Genomic DNA, 23,160 nt, shown 5'->3' with positions numbered 1-23,160 from the left:
GAGAAACTTTGGACAAGTTAAGGTCATATATGAAGGGAACGTTTTGGAAAAAAAACAAAGGTCCTCGGAACTCGCTCGCATGTTTATTCTAAGTATCTAAACGGACACTTAAAAAGACCTCTAAATATTAAGTTGAAGTTGATCAACCCAACAACCCCTTTTGACTCACTGTTTACTTAGGATACCTCGTGGACAACGAGTTGGAAGGAAGACGGTTTGCAAGGGATAGAGCAATGGGATATCCCCATATATGATCATTCTTTTCTCATGATGACATTAATATTTTAGTCAACAATAAAAACGGACCTAACGAGCTAAGCGGAGTATAGCATTTCATAACGACGTTTATTCGATGCCTGATACACTCGTTTGCAAAATTTAACCAAGAAGCAGCATTTTTTTTTAAAGAGGAATATAAGGGAACGAGAGGGAGGGGGGGGAAGGAGGTAGGAGGGGGTAATAATGCATCTTGAAAACCATGTACCTTCAGTCAGGGGAAAGACCCGAGTGTGTGGCTGCGAGGAACTGGGCCGTCGGAGAATCGCGCATTTAGAAGAAAAAACTAAAGGGGTAAATTTCCTAAGAAACTGTGGTGCTGCATCGTTGAGGGAGTATAACAAGATAATTTGGTTTTATCAATTGAGTTGATAATGTAAATTGGCCGTAAAGAGTGAAGTGAAAAATCCTAACGGTGGCCTATTTGCATCATCAACTCAGTTGATAAAACCATATCATCTAATTACAATTACATAGTTTGGTCCACACGATAGCATAGTCTGCCAAGACTTTCAAAGAAAGTTAAAAAAATTATAAGCCGGTGCATGAATTGTTACTTCGCAAAAGGGTTTGAGCAGGGAGGAGTTTACATTAAAAAAATGAATAAAGATAAAAGGAAAGTAACAAAATTGGAATTACGATAGACGCATGCATCCGCGCTAGACTAAAATATGTATTTTTGAGAAACGCTACATGTAGAAACCAAATAATGTTCGGGATTTGACCGAAAAAAATCGATAATCTGGCGTCAATTATGTGTTTCCTTGTTTCCGGTATCGTTCTTGGGTCGTTTCATAACGCTATTGGCGATATTCAGTTCCTCCACTTTTTCCAACTTCTTCTCGTATGTTAATCGAAAGGGTTGTTATAATCTATCAGGTTCCAGCCTAAATGTGTTGGTAATATAATCAAGTCGCAGCACTGAGCTACATTGTGCCCACTTTCTACATCAGATCTGACAAAAAATTAATTTGACAACCCAATAATAACATAAAACTTGACATTTATTACAACATGTATCTTCCCAGAACATGCAGGCCGAAAATTATCGACAAATATTTCCGCGGACAATTTTAAACGCCATCAATTAATTGTAATCTTTTTAATTAAATTAAATAAAGACAAATAACATTTGGCTATGTCATGCATCGAACCAACAATAACAATGATGACAAAAATATTCAGAAGCACATCACTAAAGTTCCTTACGGCACAACAAACACAGACCAGCTGGTTTGGGGGAGAAACAGAAGCTATCTACATAACAATCGTGAGCGCAAAGCCTTCGAATCTAAAAATAAATCTAAGATCTGCACCAGATATTTAAATGAAAAACCAAGATGTTAAACCTAATATAGACAAATTAACACCGAAACTCGTATTATCAGATATGAAACTCTCCCTTCCAGCTGCTATACAATCTCTTGCCCTTTAACCCTTAAAATAGTGACTGGCATCTAACATTTCTTTACAATATCATCCCTAAACCATATTAAGGTAACGAGATTGAAGGAGATGATCCCTTATAACAGCTTTTGATTGTTAAACAAATTTTCCTCGTCGGCACCTTGCTAAATGCATAGAGAACAGTATGGAGAATATGTATATCAATGAGAAGGTGTGAAGGGTTGAATATTTGCAAATTTGGATAACTTGTTTGCAAGATAAAGTGCAAGAAACCTTTGGGAATTAGAGCATAAAGAATTGCATAAAGAATTACATAAACCTTTTCAAAAAGCCGGGAGTAACTGAAAGGTAGTTTTTCCTTTAAATATCAAATTAATAGCCACCACGAAAATTGTGAGAAGATAGAGAAATATCAACAAGGGGATAAGACACGTAAGGAAGACAGTGGGGGAATTGGTGTCAAGTCTTTAACCCTCACAAGTGATCAACATATAACTTCTCTCTAAAATATCCATAAATCATCCAGCAAACAGGTGATGACAATACTCAAACTTGTCAGGTACAAGTTGTTATCTTGATCTAAGATAAAACTCTCGCAACTAATTAATAAGGAAATGTGCAGCAGCTATTGGGGAGAATTGCCAGCCAGATCTTAAGAGTTAAAGGGTTAAGCTTGTGGGAATATTAGGTTTAAGTTTTGTCACAAATACAGTATATTGGGCTATTTTACCATGAAATAAATAATTCATGCTACTGGTGGCAATTCAAAACTTCTACTCAGTCTTGCTTCATAACCATGACTAGCAGACACAAAAAGTAATTCAAAACACTATGCGTGCACAATTGTTAAACACTGTGGCAACAGTGAGATAGAGAGACTTCTATACCACCCCTTAATTCCTCACTTAGCTACTACATGTATGTTAGTGAGCTAACATTAATTTCTTAAAGTAAATCTGTAATAATTAATTGATTCCTACTTCGACTTGTCTCACTGGGAGGTTCCTTCCCCAAAACCATGAGAATTTTAAAATTAATTCAGAACATTTGTTTACTATCCAAAAAATTTACATGCACACACAGATCCAGATGTAAAAGTTTGCCACATGTAACATTTCCAACCTTTTAACTCCCAGAATTGATTAGCATCTAGCTTCTCCTTACAATACCATGCATTAACCAGCAAACAGGTAAAGAGAAAATTGAAACTTATCAAGAAGTTATCTTTATATAACATTAAATTCTCCTAACTTATCAAGAAGGAAATGTGCAAAAGCTAGAGGGGAGAATTAACTACCAGATCTTGGGAGTTAAAGGGTTAAATGCATTTGATTGTCACTTAAAGGTTCTTAGAGATAATGATCTTACATTTAGTATAGTTACATACGCCTAAACATTATCCCATTTGACAAGTACTATTAACTTAATCAACTTAAATATTAATTTAATATTAATATTATTACTGTTACTTTGAAAACTTGGTCAACACTTATGTGTACTGCATCATTATCCATTGAACTGGCAAGATAGAAGAATAACTTCAATTTTTAACATTTACACAAGTTTGTTGTTTGCCTTGCAATAAAAATACTAGTCACAAACATCACAAATTATTACACTCAGTCTCAGATGCATTCTTACACAAAAGCTGTTGTTAGATGAAGTTGTTAGTTCAAATTGTAGGCAAGATTCATATTAAATGTCTAAAACACCAGACTAATACTTGATATTATTTAGAAAAATTAAACTGTGCACATCTTGAAACTTGTTTTCCACATACAAAATAAATAAATATCTATATGTCTGGACACTGAAAACGAGAAAAATGGCTGAAAAGATGGCAAGAAATAAAAAACAATCTGAAAATGAGGGCAAAACAAGAAACTTTATGGCAAAAATTCTCAGGAAAACCTGGGGTAATTCAGAATTTGGCAAGATTTAGTTTTGTCATACATGACAAGTTACTTTTACAAACATATGCACATGCAAAAGCTGCATGGGTTGACAACTGTTATGGCTACTCCAGATGAAACTTCAAGTAAGTTTATGTTAAGTTGATAGTACTATCATTTCTGACTTACACTGTGCATGCTTTATCAATATTATTATAGAAGAGTGGGCTCATAATTGGGGAAAAAAATTCTGGACAAGTTACCACTTAAACCATCCTTTTCAGCCACTTGTCAAGTTTTCAAGAATGGAAATTGAATTCTTTAAAATTTAAGCATTAGTATACCAGAATATTACAACTGAATACTGATTACAAACATTTTACACAGCTATTGACAAATTGAGACTTGGACAACATTGATCAACTGGCAATTTCTCACAAAATTTTACACAGAAGACAAGAAAGCAGCACACAATAAAAGTCAGGATTTATGGAGGAAAACTATAATTGTAGCATGATGGACAAGGACAATCTACCCACCACTAGAACAAGAAATTTGCAGAGATCGCATGAAAGAAATTGCAAATTGATCAAAGGGCTTGTCTTTCATTTTACACTGTAGCTTAAACTGAATTCAAATCTATATTAATTTAATACTGTTAAGCATTAATTTTGTTACTACAACCTTATACAAAACTATAAAACATTTAACTTCCTAAAATTTCTTCCTCTGATAATTAAAATATATATATATTGCCAAATGCAATAAAATAACATCCTAAAACATTAAACTATCAATTTGTCTGGAAAAACACTACAGGATCTGTCATCTTCAGGAGAGATTGAAATATTAGCACTTTGATTTTCATTTTAAAAAGAAAACCATGCCAGAATTTTCAATACTTACTTTGATAAACCATAAGAGAAGACTCAGGAGATTACTTGATTGCTTTACTTGGTGCATATTTTTTTCACATATCTGTCCAGTGTAACTTGTCCAATTTTTAACTTACTGTAACAATAGAAGTTCTGGGTACACATAAGTGTGCTGGATTATTAGACTGGCAAGCACAAAATCAATGCAAAGACTACCCCAATGAATCATTATCAGCAAAGGAAAAAATACAAGATATTTAGAGAGAACTAATTAGGTTTCAGTTAAATCATTCCTGTTTTTTTTTTTCCTTCCCACAAGTTTAATATTTGAAAGAGAGTAAACTTAGCTATTATGGCAGATTACTTGTACATCAAAAGGGAATTAAAAGACTTTTCCAATGTCGTTATGCATACACCAACTCTTCCAATGTTCAAAGTATCTGTCCAGCAGAAACTATTCAAAACAATTAAATCTTGCCACACCACAGACCTGCTGTTGGTGGTACCATACTAAGCCTTGCACTGGCATCATTCAAGTTAACACTATTAGAGTTTCAAAAATTTGTTATACATTCTTGTTAGGGTTTATATATCTGTTATCAAGGTTTCTGCTTCACACTATTTATACATTTTATATTATTGTACACAACATTATACAGATCAGTTAAAAATGAAGTATGTGAAAGAGAAAAGAGAGTGAATTGATGTAATTTACATATAAAAAGTTTAGCTATCAGATGTAGGTACTATAACATAGAGCTAAGAGAAATATTGATCATTGGGGTAAAGGTATCTTTGCATAGCTAACAGAGAAATGTAAATACGCTTTATAGGTGGTAGACAACTATGCACCAATAAGGTTGACTTGATTCCAGCAGGTCTTTTCAACACAGGACAATTAAATGAAAGCCTTCCAATGACACTGCCACATTGCAGCACTTGACATGACAAATGTTAGTCACTGACAACAAGGACGCACATGATAGCAACACAAGCACACGTCCAATTATTACATGAACTTAAATTGATCAATTCGGTTTGACACAAAAGTCAGGCACCTCCCAGCATTATCACTGACATTCATACATTTGTGGGAAGTTCATCACTAAATGAGAACACTGTCCCCCCATAGAAACATCCATTAGCTATTCACACAGACTTGTACGGGAACAAGGACAATGACGAACATGGACTTAGGACACTGTTACTTGATCTGAGCAAGGACTACACAGCCCTCTGTTCTTATACCACCTGAAAAAGAAATGTACACTTTCAAAAAAATTCCAATGAAAAATTTTGTAGTAAACAAGGCCATCTATTTCATTTCATTTACAATAAGAGATTGCAATCCTATTTAGTGTACATTGTCTCTTTTTTCAAAGAGCTTACACTACATGTACATGCATGTCATTCTTGTTAACGAATCATCCAAGAACTACAAGTGCATGTACAAATAAAATATTCAATGTAATGGGTGACTGTGTTATTTAAGTCTGCCATATTTGAAAGAGATCAGTGGTTTCATTACACTCACCCTGACTGCCGCAGCATCTCCTCAAACTCCATAGTTGGTGGATAGGCGCTCTCGCAGAGCTGCAGGAAACTGACTGGAAAATCGTTTCCAGTTTTCCTCACCAACCTGATTTTTAAAGCCATGAAGGATCTACAAATCAAGGTGATAGTGGAGAAAAGTTAACGGCAAAGCACATGGCAAATCAAGCCACGCTGAAAAATCCAAAGGGAACTCACCTTAAGGAACATATCCTTTAGGTCTGGTCCAGGGTTAACCCATGATGCTACAGCATCACAAAAGAATATGAAATCCTAAAACAAAAAACAATTTGCTTCATAAAAAGATATAAAGGTACTATTGTAGCAGCCCAATTCAACACAATGCAAGTACAGATAAGATAAGATGTATAATGCCCTCACCTGAACAACTCCACCGGGGTTAATACCAATCATGTTACAGATACCTCTGAAGGCAGAGTCTTTTTCCTCGTTGTCCCGTATATTCCGCAATGAAGTACACCTGAAAAATGACAGTATAGAAGATCAACAGTGCATGACTACTTACACAAATATCATTTGGATATGTAACGCAGGAAAGTTTCACTCCTTTGTAATTTGTTTGTAGAGTTTCATTCCTAAGTAACCTTGGAACTGCTTTTTTTTCAACTTTATTTACAAAGACATGAAAACCTTCCCAGAGGAGATTCAAAGTAGTTGTCATCACATGGCCAGTCTTAAGAAAATCATATATAATATCACTTGATTCTATAGACTAATAGCTGTTATTATCTTTGTGGCAAAAAAATTGAAAAATACTAGATCATTTAGAAACCTAGAAAGAAACATTCACAATCTATCTATGGTACTGATTTCACTTGGCTTTGAAATACTCTTGCCAAAAGGCACTCTAAACCTAGTGGTTTGTTATAGAATAAACATATCTATCAATACTACAAGACTTTGGAAGAGGGACAAAACCATTTAAATTAAAATGGCACATTTATCGAACAGGCTGCTAGTTAAACTTGTTAATGTTCAATTAATGCAATGTACATAGATCACAACAAAGAGTACAACTGCATCATACTAAATCTTGCAGCACATACATGTACAAACACCGCACATAAAATTTATGACTGAGAACATTCAAATTCCACAAAAAAAAAACAAACAAACAAACACAAAAACAACATGTAAATAAAAAGAAACACCAATACACACCACTTCTGAATAAACTGCGGTAACAAAGGTGCCACCTCTTGCGGACAAACTAAACCCAGACGACCGATTGTGATTGCTAAAAACACAATCATTAACAGGAAAAGAAACAAATTCATGCCATCAGAACAACGCTACACAAACATCAATGCAGTGGCTGCATTATTAGCTTAGTGAATCAATGACTCTGTGAGTGTTCAAAGAAAAAAAGATTGTATTGTGACACACATTTTGCAACATACACCTGTATAGACAACAGATTAATAGCCACTTAAGGGACAAATGATGACAGTACAACACCAAGGAGCTTTCTTGAAAAGCTGCTTTTACATGTCATTCATGCATTGTACAGTGTGTGCATAATCTTCCAGGAACATGTATGGTTAACAACAACTAACAGTTGTATGAACTCCAAAGGGAAACACAAATTTATTTTAACACCAAAGGTTAAATACAATTTTAATTGTCGATAAAATACAAAAAATGCACAGTTTGGTGTTAGTGTACAGGGCTACAGACAACCCACCCACCATTAGTTGGGCACATCTTTATAATAATGTTCCATGTATTAGCTCACTTGAGCTGAAGGGCTTATGTTAAGAAAGAAGTGAAGATGAGGAGGAGATGGAAAGACCAGAGCTAAGCACCAAGAAATTAACTATTACCCCTTTCATTCCCTGGATCTTGATATTGCCATACATTCTTTTATAGTTATTTTATATCTAAGAATTTGTTGTTAAGTTACACAATGTCCTTTAGATAATAGTTTTTTCCTCCACTTCTCGTCACCCCCTCTGTTGGAAAATGACTTAATATTGTCTGAAGAGATTCATTTTTGGTCACTTCTGGGAGTGAAGGGTTAAACCCAACAATTTAAGTTACTAAGACTCTGCAATAGGAACAATAATAACCTGTGTTTTCTTGCAGTGTCTTTGGAGTATGAGGTCTGTTAATGATGGTAATGAGTTGCTGTAGAACCAAGTTGATATACTGCTTCATATCTGATCCTATTAAAAAAGAAAATGAAGATTCAGGTGCTTGTAGTGACAAAGGAAACAATGACTTCATGAATGGACAGAGAAAAATGATTGAGGAAGAAAAGGAGAGCAATTCAGATGAAAGAAAAAAACAGAAAGTCATGGGATAGAGCAAAGAATGGAAAAAAGGAAGGAGGAATAGATGAGCAAACAACACCCAAGTATAGTATATACAGGCAAAAAAATGAAAAAATGAATATGGAAGTAAAAAAAAAAATTAAATAAAATGGTCTGATACCCAAGGGACAAAAAAAACAACAACAGATAATTCAGTATACATGCAAATACCAGTCAAAAATATGTGTATCTTACCAAGCTGCACAGATATTTCTCCAATAGCCCAGGTAGCATTGTTACAAACTGAGATAAATTCTGGATTGAGATTCTGGCCTAAGATCGGTAGGAAGTCACCTATAATATGACAACATTATCAAGTTTAAGATGACAAAGACCAGCTATTGCCTTGACATGTCAATAATAAATACAAATAAAAAGAAGAAGCGGAGAAAATGCTGAAGGTATGACCATATTGAAAAAAGATACAGGTATACGTACCAATGCAGGGTTTGACATGTTGGAAGCAAGCTTTTGTCAAATCCCCCAGCAGTGCAAAAGAACTTTGTCTCACTTCAGGCATTTTGTCCTAGAGAAAGAAACAGTAAAACTCTTAAGACCATTCAAACTACACAGTGTACAATGCGTAATAAGAACCCCAAGCAAATAATTTTCAGTTTGCTTTCAATGAAAACATGTACTGCAACTTTTTCTGCTTCAATGAAAACCTTAGGCATTTACATACACCCTGTACATCAACATGTTCATTCATTGACATACCTGCATACACTGGAAAAGAAGGGTCATTGTGTTGCTCCTAATTATAAACTGTTCAATTTGCCCCTCCAGTCCCTCAGCCAATCCACTCAGAAGATCTAGGGCAACAATCATGAAATCCTTGTCTGGAGGTTCAAACTGCTCTGGATGAGTTTGAGAAGCCTGCAGAAAACAGTTACATTCAGTACAATGGCAGGATATGGTAATCTATTTTTGTTCTTAAGTTCTACACAAATACCTACCACACTTTGAGTTAAAGTTTGTTCCACTAATGACACACATCTCTGAAAGACAGGTTCGGCGTATGGAAAAAAGCCAGAACGTAAAGCTGTAGCTACAGAGGACAAACACTCTAACAGTGGAAAAAGGTCTTTGTCCTCATCTTTCAGCTGGTTCCACTTCTGAATAAGAGGTGGCATCAACATATTGATAAACTCAGGCTTGTTGAGGTGGTGACCCACCGAGTCAGCTAGTGTCCCAATAGCATCATACAGTATAAGAAGGTTTTTGTGCTACAAAAGAAAAGAAGAAAGGTTTAACATTACTGCATTTTTCATGAAAAGAAAAGAGACTGTTAAATCAGAAGCAAAGGGAGGCCTAGTAAAAAAAAACAACTCAAGAAGATGAAACACCTTTCAATTTAATTATTGTTCCCAAGGATGCATGGATACTTTGTGCAAGTATTGTACTGTACAATCACATTTAAAATAACAAAAAAACAACAATTTGTTTGGTCCTCCACTTCTTAATGCCATATAACTCAATTAAAAACCTAGTAATAATCACTGAAATACTGCTTTATATTTTTTTCCTTTTCTTTTCTTGGGGGGAGAGGGAGGGAGGGGGTTAGCTTCAGCTGCAACAAACCTGATACTTGTTGAAGGCAAAGACCAGTGTCTCTAGAATGAAGCTAAGATATGGAACAAGTTCAGTGCAAGCTTCTTCCTCCAGCGTGGCAAAGGCACTACGAAAAAGTCAGATCACAACTAAATTATAAATATGCACAGTGAATGAAAAAAAAGAAAAATTGTAACACTTTTGTACATCAGTGCTCTTGGACACTTAGCCATCAACTGAGTATGTAGAATTCCACATCAGTTGTGTTTGGAAAAAGAGAGGAAATGCAAGTGTCAGCATAAAAATATCTTAGATATTCTTGGAACCGCTCCTTTCCAGTGGTCTGAGACAGCAGATCTTGAGAAAACCAAATGACTATTATTTCATAACTTTGTATGTGCGATATAAGTGTTCAGTTTTGGGAATGCACAGGATATCACTAATATTAACTGACTTGGCTTTTATTGTTCAAATATTATCAATCTGTTTTGGTGCACCATGACAAGGCTATGCCTATTATTACCTAACAGCAAGTGCATGTCCTACATGTATGTAGCACAGTTTCAAAAGACAAGAACTCTTCTAAATACTTTAAAGCTCTTGTTGAGGAGCAATGCCTCAAAAGTTTTCTTAAAAATGCAATGCCAATGTGGACAATATGACAATAAGAAAGAATGGTGGTACCTGCACGCTGCCTCCTGAACCCTCTTGTTACTATCCAAGATCCGTTTAAGGAGCTAAAGTTGAAGAATTTTGCAGAATAATTAGAGCTACAAAAAATGCAACCATGCAGTGCCTTATTAGCAGAAATACATCGCTATTGTCACTGAAATCAAAATGTAGCACCTACATACCTCTGTCATGAGACGTTGAAGGTATGCTTCATGAGGCTGACTGACAACCCAGTGTGCATAACGACTCAGGGTCCAGCACGTGATAGAGCGCACCAGTGCCTAAACAAAGCCAGATCAACAGGTAATGTATACATTGCTATTTATGTTCCTTGGTGCCAGTGCATGATAATTTAATTCTCACTCACCCTTTTCTCAGAGAGAGAGTTTATCAGGAAAGGAATTAGTTCTGGCAGGTGAGGAGAGATACCAGTTATACAACCTATAGAATAAACAGAATCTTTTATCAGCATGCACAGTTTCTATCGGTGTATTTTCATGTAACAGCTTCAAGAAACAAATAAAGAAACAGGAAATTTAGATCTTGAGAATGAATGGGCGAAAAGAGCGCTACTGTAAAATATTTCATGTAATGGTCTAACAGCTCATAATGTGTTCAGTTGTAACATATTGTTAATCACATCAAGTAACCTTCTGCAATGGCTCCCAAAACAAGGATTCCAGACTCTTTAGCTTCCCAGTCTGGATGGAAGAGAGTTTCCTTCAAGATTGGAAGAAGAACTGGTAAAAGATCATCACGGAACACATTGGCAAGAACATCCAAGGCAGCTGCAGAGCATTTGCCTAAAAAAAAAAAAAAATTGAAAACATTTTTATTAATGTGTTGTTCACCAATGAAAAAAAAAAAACAGACACAACAACACACTGTAGGTGTCAATTCCAAACCACTTACGCAAGTTCCAGTCTGAGAGGGTATCGTCATCCATATCATCATCATCTCCATCACTGTCCCCCTGAAAAAAAACAATGTAATGCAACTTAAGAAAAATGAATAGAGAAAGGATGGTCTTTCATTGCCAATACTCTGGGTTAGTTGGCTCTTGAAAGAGATAAGGACTTAATTTAGAGTTTGGAAGCTTGAACATAAAACCTTCTTGATGAGATTATTGTCCAAATTAATACATCTACTGAGGCAGTGCTAGGGTGCTGGTCTTGTTTTCTGGTGGCCCTAGGTTCATGCCCCCCACATGCTACTCACTGGATCACACTTCCCTTTGTATATAGCCAACTGATCTGCCTCCTGCCAGTTAGGGTTCTTAAACACTTTGTTTATGTTTATTTACAATGTTTACTTTCAATTTGTTTGAATTTGAGGGCCACAAGTCCATCAGATTGTAACTGTTTAGTGTTACCCTCAGTAAATTAAGTGTTATTACTATCATTATTATTATTATTATTTCAGGAAGAGAGTGTTCCACATTGACCAAGATCTTACATCAATTTCTCCATCTGCTTCATGCTGCTGACTGTGAGTCTTGGACTTATGAAATCTTGGTCTGATGTCCTGCTCACTGTCTGGAACAGACTCGTCATCTTCATTATCAGCCTGAAGAAGGTAACAAAATGAACAAATGTCTATAGATTCCTCAATTAGTACATCAAATGAACAGATAAGGAAGTACATGAGGGCAAATAAATCACACAAACAAAAACCACTCACCTTCAGAAGAATCAGGTCAATCTCTGAATACCTCATACCATTTACCAATATTGGTACCAGCCTGCAATTTGACAAGAGCACAGTTCTTAAAGCAAATTTATTTCATTAAAAATCATGGACAAATCATCATCAATTTCTCTAAGTTTCTCACTTCAAGCTTTTTATAAACACGAGGTGTGTGAAAACCTCCACCTCTGCACAATACAATTGAACCTTGGGTCACACCAGGGAGGTACATGAATCAGAGAAAATCATACGTACAGTTAAGGATAGGCAATGGCAACACACCCCTCAAATACTAAGAGTATCAATTATGAGACAAAAATGTTTCACTGTCAGGACTAAAATGAAATACTTAAACATAATTGGTTCTCAGCTGCTCAATTTGGGCACTAACAGCACAGGTCACATGTCATTCCTGTGAGAGCATTTGTATGTACTGTTACATAGACTACCAGGTTGCAAAAAGAATATGTTAAAATGCTTGTTGATGTACCTATGAAGGTGTGGGCTGAGAGCCTCTTTACAGATAGGTTGCTCTGCCAGTGTCAGCCAAAACTCGCAAGCTTCAAGTGATACATTCTCATCTTTGTCTTGTGTCCTCATCAGCATGTACTATAAAAATGTGCATATAAAAAGTATTTCACCCCACATTACATCTGTCTCTTGTCAGCTAAGATACAATATATACTCCTTAAGGACATCAAACCTACTTTTAGAGTAATTATATTTATCAAATACTGACCTCTACAATGTTATTCATATGTGGAATTAATTGGTCTGCTCTGACTTCCAAAAGCATAACAAGGGCTCTGCACACATTCTTTCTTACTTCTGGGTCTTCATCTCCCGCGAGGGCAAACAGATTCTACAGAAACAAAAGATTTTTCATAGATAAATACTTTTGTATCAGCAATGGTGGTAAATCCATTTCATTTATACATACAAGTGAAGCTTTCTATGTAAATTCTTAAAGAGATTTACTCAGCCTATAATGTACGGCAGTGGATCAACCTGACCACATAAATATTATGATCAGAATTACTCAACAGTATCTAAAATCAAAAGACAGGTTCCTGTATTTGATGTTTCAAGAACTTATTTTTTTTAAGAATAATTGTCTTAGCAGATAGATTCATTTGTTTGCACATCTTTAAGATATAACACAAACACATTTCTATGGTAAATAATTATTACATGACCACACATGAATATTTGTAAAACTATATTCAATGTAAAACTGTGACAGTCCTACCTCAATAAATGTCCCTATGTGAACCATAAGGGCCTGTGTTCGTGTAACAATAAACTGATTTACACAAGCAATAGCATGAGACCTACAAGGAAATTGAACAAGAATATTAGCTTTTCCCTGTAAAGCTTGGTAGATGACAGCTACATGTATAGCAAACATAAATGTCTTTTTACCTTATTTTTGGGCTTGCATGGCGGAAGAATTGCAGAAACTTTGGGATCAGTACAATGAGGGGTCTATTAAGGGCATCACTGTCAAGTTGCTCAGCAGAGTCCTCACAGATCTTTTGCAGAGCTCCAAAAGCTCCCTGCAAAAAAAAATTAACAGAGAATTAACCACTTATCTATCTGACCATTGTGCATGAACCCACGCTTTCTTCCAATATTCATTTATATTTTATTTGCCATTATATATTACTGCCAGATATAACAATTAATGAAGAAACAAAAAAAGATCATTGGCAAGGAAACCTAATAAAAACCATTAGGGCTTGTAACCTCACACTCCCTCACATGTAGTTAAAGATAGGTGAAAATATAGATAACAGATTTGGTAAAGATCTTGGAAATTTTACCTAACACAGGCTATAAGTGTTTGTCCTGTTCTGTAAATTACATTCTAAGGGCCTATTTACACGGTACGACTTTGTCGCATGCGACAAGCTTACAACAGGCTTACGACACGAATTGTTTCGTGTAAATCAAACCTACAACTCGCTTACAACTCTTAAGTCATGTCGTAGGCCTGTCGTAAGCTTGTCGCATGCGACAAATTCGTGCCGTGTAAATAGGCCTTAACAAAGGTATCTGTTGATCCATATGAACAATTTATAGACAAACAGAGTAAAAAACTAGGAGTTCAACCCCCTTTAAGAACTGGAATAGTGAAGGCTAAACTCAGAGTCAGAAAATTCTCTGACAAATTTCCATAATCCAAACTACTTCTTTCTTGTTTCACAATTTCACAAGGGATAATTCTTTGTTACTTTACAATTTTTCATTGCTGCTATTTCCTTAACAATAATAGGTCAATTTTATCCACCCTTCTATTTTAACATGATTAGGAGATAACACCTGGGTATTGATTAGCCAAAAGGGTCCCTGAATGTAACTCGAACATTATTCTTGCTATCTGATTTTTCTAATGTCTGAATCTTTGATAAGCAGATTGTAGCATTACAGCCTTTAATGAAATGTAACAAAGGATAACATGACTAGAAATATGGTAATAAAACTGGTATAGTTTCCAATCAAGTATGAACATCTCAAACTTGCACATGTGGGTTTTTTAAAATTTAATTTGTGGTTAAAAAAAATTCAAGAATAACTGTGTGTGCAACCCAAGCACCCAGCCTGCAGGGTATAGCAAAACTCAGTGAGATCTTGTGCATGCAAATGTGATTCTGCTGTGTGAAATTTATGGTATGAAAGGAAAAAATTGCACATATAACTGCCATAATCTGCAAATAGGCTAAGTGGCTGAGTCATGATTAGCAAGTTACAACCTCCCAGAGTTAAAAAATTAACAGTTACTTGCAATTACTACTATACAATGCACACTGCAGGTGTATATTTAATAGATCCAAACACTTGTTTTACATAAGCCTGTCAATACTAAAAATAATTTGAAATAATAAATCAAAATAAATTAGCGATGATCTCACAGATAATCTGTCTCTACCCGATATGTTATTAACACTCCTCTGCCAAAATGACATCTAAAAAATTTGATTCATCGATAAAAAAGTTCAAAAATACACACATACACTATATAAATTTCTAAAAATTTAGCACTGGAAATTTGCCAGCTCTAGATCTTATGGAGAATCAATGCTCACCTCACAAACATTATAATCCTCGCTGTCTAACAACTGGCACAACGTTGGCAATAGTTGAGGCCAGTTTGTCAGATCGCCTTTCGCCGCTATAGTTGTGATCAAGATACCAATCGTAGCTCGTATGAGAGGTGAAGGATCCCCAATGGCCTCGAGGCATTCTGACTTGATAAATTCTTTCACTTGGTCAGGGAAAGTGTGATAATGAGATTTAACGTTGTTCTTGAGAATCAAACCCGAAAGTGAACGAGTTGGTTCATCTGAAATAAAAAAGAGATATAATGAAGGTTTCACAAATTGATTTGAAACTTAGATTGGCTAGAAAATCACTGAGATTTAGATTAATCGAGCGGCAACCGGAACTGAGCTGAAAAACACCTCTAGCTTACATCCCGTGAAACACACTAACCTTCGCTCTTCAACTTCGTAAGAACGAATATCAGGTAATTGTTGAAATCAGGGAATTGATTCAGAGACTCAAGTTTCTGAAAAAGAGATATGTTAAGGAATACAAGAAAAATATAACGACGTTAACACAACCGGAGAGCACGTGTGACGCGCCAACTTTCAACTGTGTTACGTCCTATATCTCGTCTAATTCCGCATGAAAACCAAAGTAAACACTATATATGGTACAGTAAAGGATACTTGTTGAACTGCTCTTTGTACTTCAGTATTTGGGCTTTGACTCTCCTTCAAAAGCTGTATAATTTGCTGTAAACCGTCCTGATCTGGTTGCCACGCCATTTTGCTTTTTCGCACCGGCTCCAACCCCTGCACTTCTCGTCGGACTCCCCAAACCGTCGGTTGTCTTCGGTATCGCTCGGCTGTTGTCGGTCTCACAGTCTTAAAATAAAGCTCGGTCTCTTTAGTAAAAAGGCTTACAAGGCAAAGTTTCAATCGCTTTATGGATTAGCAATCGTCAACTGAAAGCAGGCAAAATAATCTAACTCATAAGTATTACCAAAATCCCAGTGCTGCCTCGAAAATTATTGCAAGGAAACTGGTGACGAGAATTTTGGAAAACACGGAAGAACTTCCGGTTTAGCAGTTGTGAATATTTTTTTCCCTACCAGTTCGCTTTTAAACAGGAAAACAATCCAGCTAAATGGAATGTAGTGGTTACGCTCAAAGGAGATCAGATGCAAGGAAAAAAAGGTATGATATGATGTATCGTGGCCTGGGTAACTGTCTGGAGTCAGTGTTGAAAAGGAATTTATGGACTCAAAGGGAAGTATTTGAAGGTTCTTCGAGCTCATATCGGTGGCTAGTAATCGCAGCTGATGAGGACGGTGTTGTAACCTCGCATTTCCTAAATTTCAAGTACTTTTATTGCTTTGAATCCGTTGGTGTTGGTACTTTCATTTTTCGGAATATTTTAGCCTTTACGTCGAGGAGGTCGAAAGCCGATCGCTTCGTAACCAGAGCGTACAAAGAACATCTGAGTGGCAGTTTATACCTTTGACGGTTATGATTCAATGTCTGCCCGCGCCCCATACCACCCCTTCTCCTTCCCCTTCTCTAAGCCTGCGTGTGGACCACTGCTATTTCTGCAAAGAGATGAGTTATGATGAAGTCTGTAAGCAAGTTACCTTAACTTTGTTGAAGTCCTAAATGTTATAACTTTCCTAAATGTTATAAAGTCCTAAATGTAATAACATTTGATTCTAAATGTTACAAAGTCCTATATGTAATAACATTTGGTTCTAAACGTAATAAGCCTTCAATGCAATCGTCTAACTGCGCTAGTACATTGTTGTTACAGCGGACATTCACATTGAGATGTTTAAGTAACAGCTGTTGCATCAAAGAATCCTCTGACCAATATTCATAGCATATTGCGGGCTCGCTGATATCAATCAGCGTCTTTTTATTTACCTTGGCTCCACTAAACCCTTCCCCCCTCCCCCTCCCACACTCACTCCCATTCTCCCCTATAGAGGAAAGGGCTCGAGATTGAAATGTCACAGAAATAAGAGCTGTAAAAATTTTTTTCTCTCTGTTCACCATCAGCTTGTTGACTTATGTTAATAAAAAATACGTGTCGATGTCGTAGGTGCGGGGCAACCAACGACAACCGCCGAGGAAGAATCACAGGGGAAACTTGCGACTTCGTGGCAGTTCCAAAGGATCTCATGGGTTTTGTGATTGGCAAGAAGGGAAGTTCGATAAAGTTAATAGAGACAGAATCAGGATCAAGGATCACTTCAGACAGCGATCAGGGAGGCTTTTCAGTAAGCGGCAATGAAGGGCAACGCGCACGCGCAAAGCAACTCATCTATCAAAGAATGGTTAGTATATGATATAAGAAATTTTACCTCAGAGAGGACTATTGTTCTGAATGACGCAATTCAGATTTTTATCTCGCATAGTAAAACATTACCGCCTTCAATATGAAACCACCGCTTAACCGCTTAGGAGTGATTAGCATCTTATTTCTCCTTCCATTATCACCCCTGAATCAAACCCAGGAGGTAAAGAGAATAAAGGAAATGATCGCCAACCGGATGAGCTCTTGCTTGTTGAACAAATTATCCCCGTCGGTAAAAATGGAAAATTATAGAGAAGAGTATTGTGAAAGTGCATAATTATGCTAAGAGTGTCAAGGGTTGAAGCCGAATTCATGTATTCATGTTGAGATCTCATTGGCTATTTTGGCCACTTTGTTCTATCGCTACCCACAGTAATTTGGTCAACAGTTTTAGTTTTACCACATACACTCTTCGAGGCCCAACGTAACATGCTCTATTTTAAAATTTTCTTTCAAAGGAGGAAGCCCAGACTAAACGTGGGAGGAAGGGATATCCCCGACAACTTGTGAAAATTCCGAGTGCATTTGAGAAACACGTGAAAGGAAAGGGAGGAGATAATCTTCGTAATATTTGCACAGTGACTGGAGCACAAGTATTTCCTCGAGGGAATAAGCTCTTTGAACTGAAAGGAACAGAGAAAGAAGTCCAGCATGCTGAGTTACTGATGAAGCGAAGAGTGGTATGTACTTATTAATTTATTTTGCATAAGAAATTGTTACACCTTGGTAACAGAACAACTATGTAAATATGGTTCATCAGCAAAGCAACAAACAGTAAAAACCTTGCTTACACCTGAAGCTCTTGAATTCCACGGAAATTGTAGCCCCATTTTCTCAGCTTGGTCCTCACTGCGCGTGTCAAAACAAATGGTTGATCTAGCATTAAGGAACTAGAGCACAAACGATTTTAGAAGCAATTTTTTTCTTTCCTTTTTCATGCACAGGCCTCAGCGAGGATCAAACCAGACAAGATGTGCTGTTACATTGACGACAGGAATCTATCGAAGGGTTGTGAACTACAGCTCGTGCCAGTTGAAGACGAAGACCGCATGGTGTTGCCAGGATCACATTCACAGTATCGGCTGAAACCGTTGGAGGAATACGAATTGGTTTGTTAGTTTTTCTGTTCGTGTTTTTGTCAAGACACGCATGAAGTACTGCAGAGTGTATTTTCAATTATATTTGCTTCTTCTTGAAACTGAGCTGAACATATTAAGTTCCAAGTAAGACTCAGACATTGTAGTAGCCTAACAATAAAAATATGTCATCTAACAATGCAATAACTTATGGCGGGAGATATTTGATTCAGTGATCCACGGTCATTAAATAAAATTTCGGATCGAACTCAGTACCGAAGCAACTGCGTACCTACCCCTCCCCTAACCCGACATTAACCCTAACTTTTTATCAGTTGACTGTTGATGGGTCAGGGAAGGGGTAAGAGCACAGTTGCTCAGATGCTGACATTGATCCTGAATTTCTGTGAGTTTTCATTAATTTTTTCCAGTTGATCGCTATCTTTTCAGTTTCGTGGAGCATGTAGTCGAGGCAAAACAGTTCCAAGCTATCAAAACGACCTCATAGCAAATGCACTTGAGTGTCTAAACAAGATCAAACGTGGAATTGAGTCAAACAAATTTCACGAAGCCGACATGTGGTGTCACGTTGGGACCGTTATCATCCGAGAGCCTGATGAAGGTGAGAACTAAATGACAAAACAGAATAAGTAAGACTTAATTTAAGTATCCATTTTCATGACAGTATCAGCTGTGATCAGTGTAAACGTATAGTAAACCAAGACGCTGTATGACGAGACACGTGACGTGTTGTAAACGAACCATAGAGTGCAATACATCGAGCGTTCCTCTTGCGACTGACTGCTTATCCAAAAAACCCCTTTCCTCCGTTAACACACAAGTCAGTTTCTCATTAAGACCCTGAATCATCCCCAGTCTTCTTTTGAGTTAGATAAAAAGCCGCAACGTCGCTCGAGTTAGCACCAGTACGACAAAGTAGAGGTTTCCCCTCATGCACCCCACGTGTGCCTCCCTTGTTATTAAAAGTAGAGAGGCGATTAGAAACGAACAAGACTCAGGCCTATAGGAAATTCGCGGGAAGATCAATGAAGCAAAGGAAAACATGGTCACAAGCTCAGATTTTTTGGAAAATTTACCACGCCTCTTTGTTGTCTGTAACTCTTTGTTTTACGTGATCTTAAGTAACCACTAACTAAATATTAACAGCGGATGTTGGAGAAACATGGGATATTCAGGAGGCGGTTGACAAGCTCAAGAAAAGGGATTGGCGCCTTGCGTTCAAGGAAGGTGTGCTAATCAGCAAACACTTGTTACAGGAGACGTTTGGTTCACCAAAGACTGACGAGGATTACACGTCAAGATACGATCTAACTTTCATTACACCTCAAGGCAGATCACTAAGATGCAAGGTAAGTTGACTGGAAGAACGAGTTGTCCCAAGGTGTATCGGATACGTTACGCGGCTAAATTTTCTGCTCTAAACATATTTTCTATTTGTGACTCTTCTTTGATAAACTTGTAATTTAGATTGCTTGAACCTTAAGGGCGCCTTGACTTGAGGCAAGGTCCACCTCGCAGGTAAGGCGTCACTGGACAACGCACGGATGAGGAATGGTCTAACAGAGGCAAATAAAACTTCACTAATAATGGCAGATTGAAATTGTTAAGCCACTTGATGATAACAGCCCTTCTTGCTCCTATTAGGTGTGGGTTGCTAACCAAGATGTGCAAGCAAAACTCGAAGAAATTCCAATTCCATTCAGTGACATCAAACATGTCGTGGAAGAACTTCATTTCGATGATGAATTGACAAGATCACGATGTCGAGGATGGTTGGTTCTGCCATCGAAAAAATATCTCCAGGCCGATATAATTTTTCCCGGCTGCCAAGTCGATTGCAGACTCATGATAAGGCCTAAAACAAGTGAGTTTTATGATTTCTTTGTCCTCTTGATGATGTGTTAATTCTTTTGGTTAACTATTCATCTCGACAGCAATAGGGACAATTTAAAGAAACTTTTGACACAGGAAAAGTCGACAAATGATAACTACATTTTTCTTTCCAACCCCAATAAACATTTGTTAGATCAAGAAGGCCACGGGACGGAAGCTGCCTCTTCCGTCCAATTTCAACGAATAAGTTTCTCGGTGGAGTGCCATAAGCTCGATCCATTTTTGAAAAAAAATATATTTTAGTTACAGCCATTGAATTACATAACAGCGGAGATGAAGAGGTGCAAGCAAAGGTATTAGCTGATTTTCTGTCCAGGAAGTTAACATTTACAGTACCTGATGGATTGCATGTGCCTAAAGAAGAGCTACCGGCGGGATTTTTATTCAACCATATGCGCTGCTCCCGTCGAACATTGTATGAACCACGGGAGGGGTTCACTTTGATCATTTCTGAAGAAAGCACTTGGTGTAGTGACGTCAGAGGGGAACAGAACAGAGAAACAGTAAGGACTAGTTATAGAAATATTCCTTGCTTGATGTTCAATATTGTCACAGGGAAACCATAAGGTCGAAATCGCCAATGCTCAGAGCCCGGAATGCATTGATGTTTCTGTTCCTCGGGAACATCAAGTGGCCCCTTTTCCCATAAACCCTTTCACTCCCAAGGTCTCATTAGTAATCATCCTTAGGGACCGGTCATTCTTCATCGCTTGAAAGGGGGGGGGGGGTTGGGAGATTTTGGTTTAGTCGCAAGAAAACTTGCCTGTTTTCCCATAATACTCTGTAATATTCTTCTGATCGTCCTCCTCGGCCGTTATAAGCAGTCAATTCTCTATAGTCCTCTTTCTATACTTTATTGAAAAATCATGTGAAACCCCTCCCACAAAAAATCCACCAACTTTCCCCCCCCCCTTAACCAGGCGATAAACAATGGCTAGTCCCTTACTGTTATACAATTCTTAAAATCTTAAAATCCTCTAATTGATATTTTCTTTATTCTCATCACTTGTCTGCTTGATATTGTATAGATTTTGTGAGGAGAAATTCTGTCTTGGTCACTCATGGGAGTTAACCCTTTAACTCCCATGAGTGACCAAGAGAACTTATCCTCACAACATCAGTACAGTATCAAGCAGAGAAAATTGATGAGAATAAATCAGAATATAGTTTAGGGGACCTTAAGTTGATCCAATACTTAATTCTTCCAAGTAATATCAAGAGATTGTATGGCAAACAGTAAGAAGATTTACTAGTTAGATCGTGGGAGTGAACATATTCAAATCCAAGAAGTGTCCATTTCTGCTTAACAATGATGACTTAGAATTAAGAATTTCCTTGAGTAGTTGTAAGATATTTTGATACGCTTTTGTCGTTTCACCTATTTGCTTGCTTTTAGACTGATCTCCACCTTGGCCGAGAAGAGTGGGACCGAGCTCTCAGTGGTAAAGATTGGGAACCGGAAATGATCACCTCCAAACTGCCCGAGTTTCTCCAGTTTGTCTATCAGGTTCAAGATTTTCTAACAACGAGTAACTGCAATAGCAGAGGATGAGCTTTGGGAAAGGTGGAAGAACTTCCAGCCTTAAGAGCTCTAAAGTTCTCTTTCAGCTCAGTTATGTGCTACTTTCTACATTAACTTTTTAAAGGAGAAAAAAAGTACGGATAAATGACAAGTCTTGGTTATGCTCACGGTGGAGCAGAAGAAGTTTTAACCTTAATTAAACAATTTTTTATTGAGCGAATCCAGTCATGAAACTTCGAAAGCAAATCATTCCATAACTTTTTGCCCGCGGGACGGCGTTCATTGTGTCCATCACAACGAATTGCAAATTCATCCCTTTCTTTTTCAAATTTTGAATTTTTGATACGTTTATCTGCTAATTTCCTTATGTTTTTTGCTCTTTGGGGGGAGTTTTAGCTTTTTCAAAAAAGTCAAAAATTAATAAACAAAACTTTGTTTCAATACTTAGTTGTTACGATAGTTGCTCTTTGTCCTTTCCGTAAAGCAGCTTAAACCTGTTTTGTCTTCGTACTGTTGGATGCGAAAGGAGTTCTACCAAAGACGAACAATTTCTTCTTAAAAAGGTTTGGGGATATATAGGGGATACCGGGAGTGCTGCAACCAAACCTTTTAAGAGTATTCTTTGACGTTCAACTGAAAAATCCTTGATATATTTTTGCACAAGTCCTAAGAATCTCCATGACATAACGCAATTAACATTGTATACGAGCCTGCTTAGACACATGGGAGGAGCATCAGCCATTTCACGCAAAGTGGGACAAAATAAGCAAATATAAACCCGCCCTCCCCCTCCTCCGCCTATGGAAAAATCCGAGATAAGAGAATGGCGTACCGTCATAGGTAAAGAGGATATCATTAAAAATGTTTGGATTCTTGACTCTCAAGTAAACTTTCGAATTAATGATTTTGATTTTGTCTTAAATCAAAACTGCATGACTCAAGCATTAACACCTTTCATCGCGATAGCAGCCAAATCCAACCCGTAAAAATTCCTTTGTAGGACGTCTTAGG

General features: G+C 37.1%; 2 protein-coding genes across 3 annotated transcripts; one reads left to right on the top strand and one right to left on the bottom strand.

Moving 5' to 3' along the window:
• Positions 1 to 1,259: 1,259 nt before the first annotated feature.
• LOC131791571 (transportin-1) lies at positions 1,260 to 16,197 on the bottom strand. 2 transcript variants are annotated; one of them, XM_059108921.2, is made up of 25 exons: positions 15,975 to 16,197; positions 15,736 to 15,811; positions 15,330 to 15,586; positions 13,666 to 13,799; positions 13,493 to 13,574; positions 12,983 to 13,105; positions 12,734 to 12,852; positions 12,238 to 12,298; positions 12,013 to 12,123; positions 11,470 to 11,530; positions 11,208 to 11,360; positions 10,925 to 10,998; positions 10,740 to 10,838; positions 10,570 to 10,622; positions 9,916 to 10,012; positions 9,291 to 9,560; positions 9,052 to 9,210; positions 8,773 to 8,860; positions 8,530 to 8,628; positions 8,092 to 8,187; positions 7,184 to 7,259; positions 6,383 to 6,482; positions 6,200 to 6,274; positions 5,985 to 6,113; positions 1,260 to 5,701 (listed from the first exon to the last, which is right to left on the bottom strand). In XM_059108921.2, exons 1-24 carry the CDS (start codon positions 16,071 to 16,073, stop codon positions 6,006 to 6,008), a joined length of 2,670 nt encoding a protein of 889 aa, XP_058964904.1. In that variant the 5' UTR covers positions 16,074 to 16,197; the 3' UTR covers positions 1,260 to 5,701; positions 5,985 to 6,005. The 2 variants fall into 2 exon arrangements, 1 of the variants encoding a protein (XP_058964904.1); XR_010715783.1 differs by lacking the exons at positions 1,260 to 5,701; positions 7,184 to 7,259 and having other exon boundaries at positions 6,050 to 6,113.
• A 41-nt stretch (positions 16,198 to 16,238) lies between these two features.
• Positions 16,239 to 22,563, top strand: LOC131791570 (uncharacterized). Its single transcript, XM_059108920.2, has 9 exons — positions 16,239 to 16,484; positions 17,383 to 17,617; positions 18,096 to 18,317; positions 18,582 to 18,746; positions 19,164 to 19,335; positions 19,881 to 20,083; positions 20,379 to 20,598; positions 20,871 to 21,130; positions 22,024 to 22,563. The coding sequence occupies exons 1-9, from the start codon at positions 16,435 to 16,437 to the stop codon at positions 22,177 to 22,179; spliced, it is 1,683 nt and encodes a 560-aa protein (XP_058964903.1). The 5' UTR covers positions 16,239 to 16,434; the 3' UTR covers positions 22,180 to 22,563.
• The last annotated feature ends 597 nt before the right edge of the window (positions 22,564 to 23,160 follow it).

The sequence above is a fragment of the Pocillopora verrucosa genome, chromosome 12 (assembly GCF_036669915.1).
Source record: "Pocillopora verrucosa isolate sample1 chromosome 12, ASM3666991v2, whole genome shotgun sequence".
NCBI classification, from domain to species: Eukaryota; Metazoa; Cnidaria; class Anthozoa; order Scleractinia; family Pocilloporidae; genus Pocillopora; species Pocillopora verrucosa.
Note: the sequence above shows the minus strand (reverse complement) of the source record. Positions and strands in the feature narration are given on the sequence as shown.

Bases quoted from the DNA above. Each gene is read 5' to 3' on its own strand.
- LOC131791570 (XM_059108920.2), top strand. From the start codon at position 16,435: ATGGAATGTAGTGGTTACGCTCAAAGGAGATCAGATGCAAGGAAAAAA. The intron at 16,485-17,382 runs GTATGATATGAT...TCGATGTCGTAG, and splicing joins TCAGATGCAAGGAAAAAAAG to GTGCGGGGCAACCAACGACA. The intron at 21,131-22,023 runs GTAAGGACTAGT...GCTTGCTTTTAG, and splicing joins GGGAACAGAACAGAGAAACA to ACTGATCTCCACCTTGGCCG.
- LOC131791571 (XM_059108921.2), bottom strand. From the start codon at position 16,073: ATGGCGTGGCAACCAGATCAGGACGGTTTACAGCAAATTATACAGCTT. The intron at 12,853-12,982 runs GTCAGTATTTGA...ACATTTTTATAG, and splicing joins ATATGAATAACATTGTAGAG to TACATGCTGATGAGGACACA. The intron at 8,188-8,529 runs GTAAGATACACA...CTTTTTTAATAG, and splicing joins AGAAATATCTGTGCAGCTTG to GATCAGATATGAAGCAGTAT.